Source organism: Corvus moneduloides, chromosome 5 (assembly GCF_009650955.1).
Source record: "Corvus moneduloides isolate bCorMon1 chromosome 5, bCorMon1.pri, whole genome shotgun sequence".
Lineage (NCBI taxonomy): Eukaryota > Metazoa > Chordata > Aves > Passeriformes > Corvidae > Corvus > Corvus moneduloides.
The window spans coordinates 61,007,653-61,019,993 of record NC_045480.1 but is presented as its reverse complement, the minus strand read 5'-3'; the positions used below and the strand labels follow the sequence as shown (position 1 = coordinate 61,019,993).

Here is a 12,341-nt window from a genome sequence, read left to right as displayed (position 1 = left end):
TCACACATTGAACAAGATGAAATGTATTGATGAATGCAGGTGGTAAGAGGATCCTGCAAAGCCTTGTGTGCTGATGTGCACCAGGAGCGTGGGCAGGTTCTTGCTCCTGCATGGGATTACCCATGGCCTGGGTTTGGCAATTCCATATGTCTGGGTAGGGTGATCTGCTTGGAGACTCAGATTGGACAGAAGTGGCAGAGTCTTCTGAAGCCCAAAGGCATGAGGACATACTGCCAGACTTGGGCCAGCAATGCAGGGAAGCAGTGAGGTCAGCAAAACAAAATGAAGGCCTGGGAGGATGCGGCATTCAGACCTGGGTTAGACGAGCTTTGCCTCTAATCATAAATGCTAATTGCCCTTAATGAGATGCTTGCAAGTGGAAGACCTGGGTGTCTAAGCTGTGTTGCACAGCTAGTTTTTTGCATTGGGCCTGGAATTAAATGTAAAGATAAAACTTAGCCAAAAGAAATAGGAGAGCTTTCTTTACAGGAAGCACTTCTGACCTGCTGCTGTCAAACTGTTTTAATGCAGAAAGGTCAGGAGCTTTCCCTTGTTTCATGAGTATATTTTTGAAGCCAGCCCAGTGTGGGGTTTTTTTTCTTTATGTACAGTGGTTTGGAGATTTTTTTTAAGTTTTAAACAGAGCTTAGTTTTCCTTGGATTTGCTTTGAAGCTGTTTTCTGAGTGGAATTTGACTTCAGAATAATATTGCCCCCTTAATGCAGGCTGCAGTGCTCCTTACTGCCTGTAAGAAACAACTGCAGCATATTTACAAAGTTCTTTATTTCTCTTATTTTAGGTCTTAAGCATCCAAGTGAAGTGTTACCATGAAATCATTACTATTGGTTACAGAGTCTACCACTCGTATGATTTACCATGGTTTCGATCCCTCAGCTGGTGAGTAGCAAGCCAGAACATCAAGAAGCTGGGATGTGAAACTTAAATTGTCTTCTTCCTCTCCTGTTGTGGTGTAATGACAGCTTTGTGGGTCATGTGCAGACATAAAACTTCACACCTGTCTCAAATACAGAATTCTATGGTTGTGTTCCACCTGTGAACTTGGACAAGTCAGTTGGCCTTTCATTACTTGGTTTTTTTCCTTGTTATAAATAAATCCTTGTTTGTTTTGTTTTTAAGACTTGCATTTAGTATATATTGTCTTATTAAAATAACTGTTAGCTGTTGCATATTGCAGGTACTTTTTGCTGTGTGTGAACTACTTCTTTTATGGAGAGACTGTAGCTGATTACTTCGCTACATTTGTGCAAAGAAGAGAACAGCTGCAATTCCTCATTCGTTACCACAGGTTTATATCTTTTGCGCTCTATTTAACGGGTAAGTGCAGGAAGTCACAAAAATGGAAGAACTTTGTGCTGCATTTGCTTATTTAATTAAAAAGATATATATAATTGCTCCTCATCTTTATGCACTTTCAGTTTCTTTTTCCTCTTAATGCTTGAGGAAATGAGGTGTTTGCAGTTACATTTTTCCCGTGAAAAGATGAGTACAAATTTTGCATTCACTGAGAAGAAGAAAGCAGCCTAAACAAGTAGATGATCTTGAGACAGTTAAGATAATAGTGCTCAAAAGAGGTTGGCAAGCATTAATTTTGATTGCTGAAGATCTGGTGCTATTTTGGCAGGCTGTAGTAATGACTTCTATGTGTAATTGCTGTGCTGGATTGATTCTTTATTGTGCAAGTGTTCTCCTAGGGCTCCAGTAATAGGATTTACTAATATATTTTTAAACTGATTAGTCAAAGTGCCTGAGTCTTAATTTTGTCTGCAAGATATTCAGATACTTGCCTCATGGGTAGATTTCCTCCCTGTCCAAAGAAAAAAATTTTAAAAGCCTCTTCTCTAGGAAGAAGAAACACAAGCTGGCTCTCTTGTGGGGTATTGCTTTGTGAACATGTAAATATGTTTTTTCAGCAATGCAGTTTAGCATAAAAGTAAATCAGCTGAATACTCAGATTGGCTTAAGGGACAGGGGTCTGCTATGCTACAAATACTTGTAAAGTGTACTGAGAAACCTGATCTTTGTGATGAACTGTCAGTTTGTCTATTGTTGGGGTTTTTTTCTTAAACCAAAGAAAAATTCTGCTCAGTGCTTAGATCACAAACTTGAAACCAGCTTTGCGGAACTTGACCTTTTTCAGCGGCTTTGGCTTGAGGAAACTAACTTAAATAATGCCTTGTGACCTGATGAGGGGAGAGATGAGACAAGCCAGGCATGAGCAAAAGGAGGAGGCAGAGCATAGCAGAGCCCCTTGACATTGGGATTATGGGGTCACTTAGGGGCTATCACGAGAATTCAGGGTCTTTTGAGGGCCTCTGACCTCCACTGGCTCAGGAAGTTGTCCTGGGAGAGAAGGCGCTGTATTAATCCCCCCGAAAGTTCTTTTTGGTCAGCTGAATTCTCCAACACCTGTGCTTCCCACTTGCATTGCATGCAGCCATATGCCTGCCTGGGGGAAAGGGGCAAGCTGGTCTTTTCCTTTCATTTATTTCTGTTAGTAATTCAAGACCAGTTTGTTCACCTGGCTTTTGAGTGGTTTTTAATAGTCATGATCTCCTTTACTAAAAATAGATGTCCACAATGGGACCCTGTATGTGAGATGGATGTTCTTTACTGATGTTAGCTAAACCTGTGTTAACTAAATCATAATCTTGTATGAGAATAATTCTATATGTACACTTAACTGCATATAATTCAATGCTTCTGGCAGCAAAGGGATTAAAATTGCTTCAATGGAAGAGAATTACTGGTATATCACAGTGTCATTGAATATAAGATGGTACAAACTGCACTTGCTTTGTTTTACAGGATTCTGCATGTTTGTTTTGAGTTTAGTGAAGAAACATTATCGTCTGCAGTTTTACATGGTGTGTATTACCCACTTTGCTGTGGCCATTCACATTATGAATGTCACTAGAAACAGTCATGTCCATATGTTCATAAAATAGTTCAGAAGAGGGGTGTGAAAAATGTGCTTAAATTGAGAGTAACATGAAATCAAGTGGTGTTGGACTGTATCTGTTCACCTTGCAGATTATTATTATTATTATTCTATCCCAGGATGTGGCCTTTCAGTCAGTACAAGGTGTCCTTGGTGAGGCCTTGCACACGTCCAACATGATATGTTTCCCTTAGTGATAGGCTGATATGAAAGAGCTTGCTAGAGGAGGGGGATGCATCTCCCTGCCAGGTCTGAAGCTGAACAGTTCAGCATTGTGTGGAAAGTGGTTGTTGTGACTCAAGTGTTGTTTTCTAGAGGCCCCACTGAAGTACCTACCATGAAGGGAACTTGATCTTAACCCCTGTGTGGAATATTTATTCTGTGACACTTCACAGCTGTTCTGGTCTTCTGCTCTGCAGTGTCTCAATAGATCATTGATGTGTTAAAAGAAGCAGCATTCTCATCTCTCATATTTATCCCCCTAATAATCAGCATAGTAGCTAAGCAACAGCACGAACCTTTTTCTTATGTGTATCTTATACATTGAAAACTAATTTTGTAACATTACAGGTTCAAACCAAAGCAAACAAAACACCCAAAACAGACCCAAAACACCCCACTGACAGTGCCCCACCTCCCACTCCTATATAGGAATGATCAGAAATCACAGTGAAACAGCAATGCAGTACAGCTCCTGTCTTGAGAGAACTTGAGCAATCAGGGCATTGCACAACTTTAAAGATTTCCTAAAGCTCTGGGAATGCAGTTAACCCCTCTGTTTCTCCACTACTTTAGGTAACACTTTACCATTGAGGATCCCCAGTTCTAGACTAGGACTTAACTGAGCCTTGTATAAGCATGTAAAAAAAATCTTTTACTCAAAATAATGCACCCTGTTTGTAGGAGAACTTGCCTGACAGTGAGATGCAGCTTTTCTAGAGGGGTAGTCTTTTATCTTCTAATCTGTAAAAACACCTCCTCATCTTCAGATTGGCACAATGTAAATGTATTAACTTGCCATGTTCTTTTTACCTTTTTCCTATTCTGGAAAGAAGGTGAAAATGTGTAGTGGCAGTCATGTGACTTGGTGTCTGCCCAGAAAACATTAAAATGTGACTACCCAGGAATTGCAACAAAACAGAGGGAAGCCATATATCTACTGTGTGGCAACACAGTGTTTAGGAAGAAAAGGACAGTCTGTCCCATCCCTGGAAGTGTCCAAAGCCAGGCTGGATAGGGCCCTGATCAATCTGGTATAGTGGAAGGTGTCCCTGCCTGTGGTGAGGGACCTTTCCAACCAAACTGTTCTGTGATTCTAATAGAGTAGGCATTTGGTTTTAGGGGGTGTTCCAATGTCAGTATACAAATACTAAAAATTTTGCTGCAGAGCTGCTTTAATTAACCAGCAATTAATATTTTCAGAAATAGTCATTTCTTGTACCCCTCCCCGCCTCAGCCTTCTCAAGTTGTCTGAGTCTGGCTGCAATAGGAAAACACATGTGGTAAGAGAATTAAGAAGTAGGACATTTTGGGTGTTAAATGGCCCAGAAATTTAGAGTGCCTAAATTTGTTGTATCATGAGAAAACTACCAGTTCTTGATTTAAAGGTGTTTGGAAAATAAAATCTACTGCAGAATCTTTACTGGTAACCTGTTTGGAAACCACTTTATTGTACACTGGCTCTACAGATTAAACATCAAGTACATACAGTAGTACTGAACTAAATGGTTGTTTAAATGACCATGCCCTTAAAAACAAACACTTTAATTTTGCTAATCCTCAGAATTTTCATGTTTCATGAGAGTATTCTGTTATGAGAGAGATCCACATCTGTGTAACATGACTCTTTCATGAGTAGTTCATTGCCATTTTATTGTTACAGTTCTAACATGTCTGTTGTATGTATATACAGAATATCACATTGCTTAAACTTCTTTGCTGCTTTCATGCTGGAGGTGTATGTCTTACTAAATCAGGTGTTAAACTGTTAAAAAATTCTGGGTGGAGGTAAGTGATGGAGAAACCTGCTGAAGTTTCGGAACTTGCTTCAGAAAGCCAGCTCACCTGTGATATACTGCATGCACACATCTCTTGCATTATCACTAGAACTGATCTTCCCAGGGAGCTCCTCAGCAGCTCTTCAGCAGCTCATGTAGCAGCAGCTCCTGTAGCCAGGATTTATGGAGGTGTACGGGTCGGTGTTTTCACTAACTGTTGTGTTGTTGCATTGTTAACAGTTCGCATGGACTCATGTCACTTTGCTGATCACTGTAACTCAATCTCATCTTGTCATCCAAAATCTCTTTGAAGGCATGATCTGGTAAGGGGACAGTAACAAACTGATTTGTACCTCTATTGCATTGAAAGGTTGGTTCTTTTGCAAAAATCTAGTTAGGGAATAATCGTGACAACAGTTAAAGCAGTACAAATTAAAGGAGTGTTGATGTCTAGTTGGAAGGGGAGTTGGAGGAATTGGGAGTGATGAGGTAAAGCATATAGGAGAGGAAGCAGAAACCTCTATCTAGATTGACAGACACAAGTTTGACAGTTTTGAACAACCACTTCATTTACTTGCAAGGAATAGAATTGATTGCGTGCTAGGTCAAATAGTTTCCACAGCATTTTGCTGAATGGATGAATATCCAGCGATTCTTTTGCAATTACTTGGGAGCTTTGGGTTGCTCAGAGCTATAGAAGTTGGACCATTTAATTTGAAATCCCCAATCTGGCCACATTCCCTGCACCCTTCCCTGTTCAAATAAATTCAGAGTGCTTAAAATATTTTAAGAGTTTTAATCTTGATTATTGTTGGGCAATCTTTGTGCCCCATTTCCAGTGATACATTAAATTTTGGCAGTGCAGTTAAACTTGATTACTTAAAGCCTCTCCTCAGAGAGTGGGTGTGTTTTCCTACCCCTCACTTCTTCAGGGACAGGGTAAATTTCAAGTCAGGAAAGAAGGAAGAAGCACATGGAAGATGGTTTGTGTTCTTCCAAGGACATAGTGCTGTATGTTCTCCTCTTCCTGATATATGTACATCTGGGGAGATGATTGCAGACAAGGCATGCTTAGAAAGAAAGCCCAAAGCCTTTGACAAAGTTTCTGTATACAAATTCTTTTTGTAGTGATTATATTCATGTGTCAAAAACTGAACCTAGTTGCTTTGCTAGCCTATTATTTCTTATTGCTACTCTTGCTAGACAATTTGGCAGATGATCAAAAAATCTGACTTTTAGCTTATTAATACATCTGTACTTTGAAAAGGAGAGAAAAAAAAAAAAGAGAGCTTAACAGGCTTGAATAACAACTTCAGATGGGGTCTGCATGCAAAGAACACTTAAAAAGCTGCTCCGAACTGACAAGAGGGGGAAAAAAATAAAAGGAAAACTCCTTTTTTAGATTTAGCTGTCATTTAAACTTTTCAAGTAATTTGCTTGTTTTGATACTACCAAAAACATTAACATGTTTATATCTGTTGATTTCTTCTTACCTGTGGTACCAGTCTTTAAGCCTTATAGGAAAAAGCCAGCCTGTTCATATTTTAAGCTCATGCACCAAAATAACACTTTAACTTGAACTAACATGAATCTGTAATGATCTTGTTTGGCTGAAGACTAAAACCAGTGTAGCTAAATGTGGTGCTCATGGGGGAACGAGGTGAACACATTATGAAACATAATTCCTTCCAAATACTGCAGAAAAATTTCTGCTCTTTCAATTTTTGTCCTGTGTTTAGGTTCAGGCAGTTTTTCTCTGTGAAACTTTTAATGTCTTTCTCTAGGTTTCTGGTTCCAATTTCAAGTGTTATCTGCAATGACATTGCCGCTTATATTTTTGGATTCTTCTTTGGCAGAACTCCATTAATTAAGGTAGGTGCTTAGGCACTTCCTCACTAACAAGCTTTTACAATTTATAGCAATTTTGTTACTTGTTCAAAAACATGTTAATGGAAAAAAATACCCTGTACTGCATGATTCACATCTTTGCTAAAAAAGCTTAAGCTGACTATCCTGTTCCTGAAAACTTGTGTATGGGAAACTGGGACTAATGTGAATGTGATACTGGCATTACAGGATAATACAGTTTGAGCCTATTGCATCATCATTTATAACTGCATTCTTTTGGGATTTCAGGTGCAGGTTTAGCTGCATGCTTACTGCACAGAAACTTTAATTTGAAATAAGCCACTGGGTCGTATATACCTGCTCCTCATTCAGTCTTGTTGACTGAGAAGGTCTCAAGCTTTTATCTTCCTATTCTGGTAGAATATGCAAGACCCCACACAAAGCTGTGAATTATTTCATGATGTTGCCATGTTAACTTTTGGAGATTTAGTTGGTTCTGATATTAACCTGCCCTTAAATTGAAAATGTGATAGAATTTGGTGAAGAAAACAGCTTGGCACACTGGTCTCTCTAGCTATCTAGTTATGTATTGGTTATCCAGCCTATCTGCAGGTAGCTGGTGTCTCCTGAGGAGCATCCCCAGCAGTGGTTGTGTCACACCCAGGTTTCTGGCACTATCTAAATGAGCACTTGCTTGCAGAGCTCTGCAACAGAGCTGAGGTGTGCTCATGCAGATTTCCCAGTCTTCTGCTTGAAAGGAGTTCAGCTGCTTAATCTGGGTCAGATCCGGCCAGCAGCAGGCTCCAATCAGCAGAAGCAGATGGGATGGGAGCTCTCCTTTCCCTCAAACTGCCCAGTGGCACCGACAAAAATGTGGCTTTTTGCTACCTTGCCTGGGACAGGTCCTTCTATTTATCATGTTCAGTAGCTGCAGCTGCTGACATTCAGTATTTCACACAAACCTTTAAAAAACCAAGTAGGAGCTTAATTTGCACAAACAAGATCAAGAAATAGAGTAAAAGAGGTGCAGTGATGTAACTAATGGACTAACACTATCTCTTTTGTGCCCAGCTGTCTCCAAAGAAGACCTGGGAAGGGTTCATTGGAGGCTTCTTTTCCACTGTTGTATTTGGATTTATTGTAAGTAACCACAGTACACTCATAGAACCATAGAATGGTTGTGTTTGGAAGGGACCTTAAAGATCACCTCATTACAGTCCCCCTGCCATGGACAGGAACACCTCCCACTACCCCAGGTTGCTCAGAGCCCATCTAACCTGGTCTTGAACACTTCCTGGGATGGGAATTTCCTTGTATAGATTCAGTCTTCGTATTTTTACTTGAAATAAAATTGCTGATAACTTTGGTTATCTCAAACTGCTGAAAGCCTAAGAGTTAGGGTGGTTTTTGGCTAGGGAATTCTGCCAATTTGTAACTAGCTGGAAAAGATAGGCAAGGTTTTAGCCTCTCCTGAATAGATAATATTGCCCATTTTTTGCCATTGCTGTTACAGTATCTGGAATAGTTTTATCTGTTAGTTGCATCCCTATTTTGAAACTGAAGTTTATCAATAGCATTATTTATGCTTTGTGAAGTAGTACTTTCATGTTACATGGTTTGTAATGACATTTCTCCTGGAAAGCAATTTATTCTAATGATATGCACAGGTGATAATACCAGCATAAGTAGCTGTTGTGACAAGTAATTTGTCACCAAGGTCAGCAGAACTCATAAGAGCCAAACTTAGTAGAAGAGATATTCAAGTTTTAATGGACAAGTGAACTGCAAAAAATTATGAGTGGATGACATTTTTGGGTTTTATAAGGCAGAAACGTCCAGTAGATACAATTCTGAGAGATAGGAAAAGGAAAACAATTTAGGAGATCATCACTAAGCTCATTGAACATCTGCCTTGTTGAGGCATCCTCTAGTTTAAACAGGTCAATTTTTCTCCATTCTGTGTCTCTTACTAGAAAGATTTTTATTACCCTGAGTTTGTGGTGATAAAGCCATTCATTAAGCCATGATTTTTGAGTGAAACAACAAATGTCTAATTCAGGAGTTCTTGTTTTGCTTTTCAGTTTTCCTATTTTTTGGCTCAACATCAGTACTTTGTCTGCCCTGTGGAATACAACAGTGAAACCAACAGATTTGTGACAGAATGTGAACCTTCTGAGCTCTTTCAAATGAAGAAGTACTCTGTGCCACCATTGCTTCAGGCTGTGTTGGGATGGGTAAGGAAAAAACCCAGGCTTTGGTTAAAATTGAAATCATGCTTCCCAGCTTAAATGGGTTTCCAAACCATTTTAGAAGGGTATCTGAATGCTGGTAAGGCTGGAAGAGTAAGAACTGGATCAATGCCATGAGCCTCTCCATAACTCGTATGGGGGATGTGGTCACCGAAGCAGGATGGAAATGCACGGTTGGAGTCACCCGAGGGAACGTGCCTGTGTTCTCGTGGCCTGTATTCTCTTTGTGCTGGAAATGGATGCCACTTAGGCATTTTGCAGACCTATTTTTGAAGAAAAACCTTTGAAATATTTTTGTGGGAAGTGGACAAAGGCTTGTTATGGCCCGAATTAGTGGCAAGCTGAAGTAAGCCTGTAGAATTTCATTCTCTTTTCAGCTAGCATGTAACTGCTGTTAGGATTGGAGTTTTACTGTCTTCATCACATAGCATCCTGTATGTTAGTGCCACTACTTCCACACCGAGTGAAAAAGAACTACCAGCAGCAGTTCCATGAAATGTAATCTCTGACCCTTTAAAATATGTAAGCTTAAAATGCCTACCATTAAACATTTTTAAACACAGTGTTAATTATTTTTCTTGTAGGAAACAGTGAATATGTACCCATTTCAGATGCACAGCTTTGCACTGTCAACATTTGCCTCATTAATTGGGCCATTTGGAGGATTCTTTGCCAGTGGATTTAAAAGAGCTTTCAAAATCAAGGTGTGTAATGAGTCCTGTAAGGTGGTTTCGTTTTGGTTTTCTCTTTGGATTAGATAAATTGGTGGGGCAGGGTTTAGGGTTTTTCTAAATCATTCATTGTAGTAGCTGGAGTTTCTACTAAGTTGTGATGATGTTTGAGCTGGTATTTAGCATCAGAAGCAGGACTTTGTTTTATCAGATGTGTGTGTGTGTGTGTGTTATTCTTCAAACTTGCACAGGCAGCATGTGACGTCAGTGCTGGAAATCTAAGAATAATGTGTAGTTTGGTCAATAATTACTCTTCCAAGTCATGTTGCAGAAGTGGTTTAGACAAGCAAAATGTGAGATATTATAGTTGACATGAAAGGCAATCTGTAGAAGCGCTGACAGTGGTTTACCCTTCAGATTGTGGCTGACTGGTTTTTACCAGTGGTATTTGTGTCACCAGCAGAGCCAGGTGTGTCAGGCTCACCAATGCATGAGATGTTTGGCTTTGCCAGTACAGTGCTGCCTTGTAACAGCAGTGTGTATTGGCAAATTATGTGATCTGCTACCCTCTGTTTATTGCAAGGTGAGCACTGTCGCTCGTGTCAGTGTTGTCCCTGGCTGGTATTAAATGGCAGCAGGAATGTGGCAAGAGGGCAGCCCCAAATTTTCTCCCAACCTTCTTTATGTCTTGGTAGGACTGCTGTAATTCTTATCCTGTTGCTTGTTGTTGTTCATGTTGTTATTATGTTGTTATTCCGTATGTCCACCAAGCTGCATGTGCTTTGCACAGAATGTGTAAACCTCTCTGTTTGTGCTGAATTCCTGTACATGTGCTTGTACTGACCCCTCTTTCTCATGCTGGTCCCAGCAGCTTGCCCAGCAGCTTGCTGGCCACAGCACTCTTGTACCTGTATGGCCAGGTAGCAAGAGACTGTGTGAAGAAGGAATGTGGGATGAAAAAAATGCTGCTGAAAAGCAGCACTTATTCTTAGATTAGAATATTAAAAAGTAGATTCTTTTTAAAACTTCTGGGCCCCAAAGTGATGACCAAAGGACTGTCGGGAAGTCAAGGATATTGTGGAGGTGCTGCTGAAGGCAGTGTGTTGGTTAGGTTAAACACTCCATGCCTGCCCAGCACTGGGCAGGACTAGTTTAACTTGCTGGCAGTCACCCCACGTGACTGACTAAGGTCAGGGTTTTCACTCACAGAGGACACAAGTGAGTGTGGCTGACAGAAAGGATGTCTGAAGGTATTTTGATTGATAAAGCTGTTCTATAGACAAGATAGGTAACACAAAGGTAGTGTATGGAGCTTTTTTTGCATCAGAAATACATATTTTTAAAGTAGTGATCATTTTCACAATGTGTTTTTTGATTCTGTTAGATATATTTATATAATATGCACATATTACGGTTTTTAACTGTGGTAGAGGATAAAGCAAAAAAGATATTAAAGATGAGAATTAGATTCTGCAGAGGCAAAGAAGGACAGCCAGTATCTTAAGAGGTTTGCTTCAAAATGAAGTGTGTATAGGCACACCAGTGTTCTCAGTACTGGCAGACCTGCACCTGACCTACTGCTGTCCTCTTGTGCAATACTGTGGACAAGTTGCCTCTTCTCTTCTTTTTCTTCTCACCCGTTGACTCAGCTTTGCAGTTAAGAACTCCTTTAGCAAAGGAGCCTCTTGCTACCTTTTGGCTCACTGCAGTGAAACTGTGGCTTACTTGCAGCCCTGATGTGCTGCTGCCAAGTGATACATCCTTGGCATGTTCTGTGGGAACCACTGACCATCTTTTTTTTTTTTTCTTCTTTCCCCTCCCTGTCCTTCACACCCAAAAGGATTTTGCAGACACGATCCCTGGGCATGGTGGGATAATGGATCGCTTTGATTGTCAGTACTTGATGGCCACTTTTGTTCATGTCTATATCACCAGTTTCATAAGGTATGGGCTTTTTACAATATTAACTACTGAAGCATGTATAGGAGCTGTACCATAATGAATGCATGGGAGTTATGTTAGCATAGCAGAGATTGCAGGTTGTTAAATAGGATTTATGCAATCATTTCAAATACAGGACTATTAAGAAAACAATGTCCCTGAATAGGATTTTTGTCAGGTTCAAGCTACGCCTTAATGTTTCTGTGACTGCTGCTGAAGGTAGCCTGTGTACCCGAAATACCAGGAAGTTTTGTGTAGCAGCCTATTAGAAGTTTTACTAGAATTTACTGATTACGGAAGGGTGTAGGATGGAGTTTTGGGCAGAAGGGTTGTGCAGCATCTGCTTTCCCTGTGTGGTTCCTGAAGAGCCAGTAGGTTGTGAGACTGCAGTTCTTCCCGTGAGTTTCAGTATTTCTCAGTTGCTTGGCTTGGGATTTTCTGTTTAAGATGAAAATGCTGTGGTTAAAGAAAGGAGCCAACTTCCTAAAAATACTGCTCATCTTCCCTGAACCACACCAGCTTTCAAGAGAAATCATAGGAATCACAATTCTCTTACAACAGACAGTTTCTGAGGCAGGGGTGGGTCAAGGAGCCAAGCCAAGCCATGCCCTTAGTTTTGTAAATGCTTATGGCTAAATAATTATTGGATACCTAATCAGCAACAGATTCTTTGCCT

At 40.2% G+C, this 12,341-nt stretch overlaps 1 protein-coding gene across 1 annotated transcript in view; it reads left to right on the top strand.

Annotated features, from left to right (window-relative positions):
• The window catches only part of CDS1 (CDP-diacylglycerol synthase 1), a 29,602-nt gene that overhangs the window by 14,028 nt on the left and 3,233 nt on the right, over positions 1-12,341 (top strand). Inside the window, exons 4-12 of the mRNA XM_032109553.1 lie at positions 800-897; positions 1,196-1,335; positions 2,827-2,885; positions 5,197-5,279; positions 6,741-6,828; positions 7,876-7,944; positions 8,886-9,038; positions 9,638-9,757; positions 11,565-11,668. Coding sequence (XP_031965444.1) covers positions 800-897; positions 1,196-1,335; positions 2,827-2,885; positions 5,197-5,279; positions 6,741-6,828; positions 7,876-7,944; positions 8,886-9,038; positions 9,638-9,757; positions 11,565-11,668 — 914 coding nt within the window. The remainder of the gene's footprint in view (positions 1-799; positions 898-1,195; positions 1,336-2,826; positions 2,886-5,196; positions 5,280-6,740; positions 6,829-7,875; positions 7,945-8,885; positions 9,039-9,637; positions 9,758-11,564; positions 11,669-12,341) is intronic.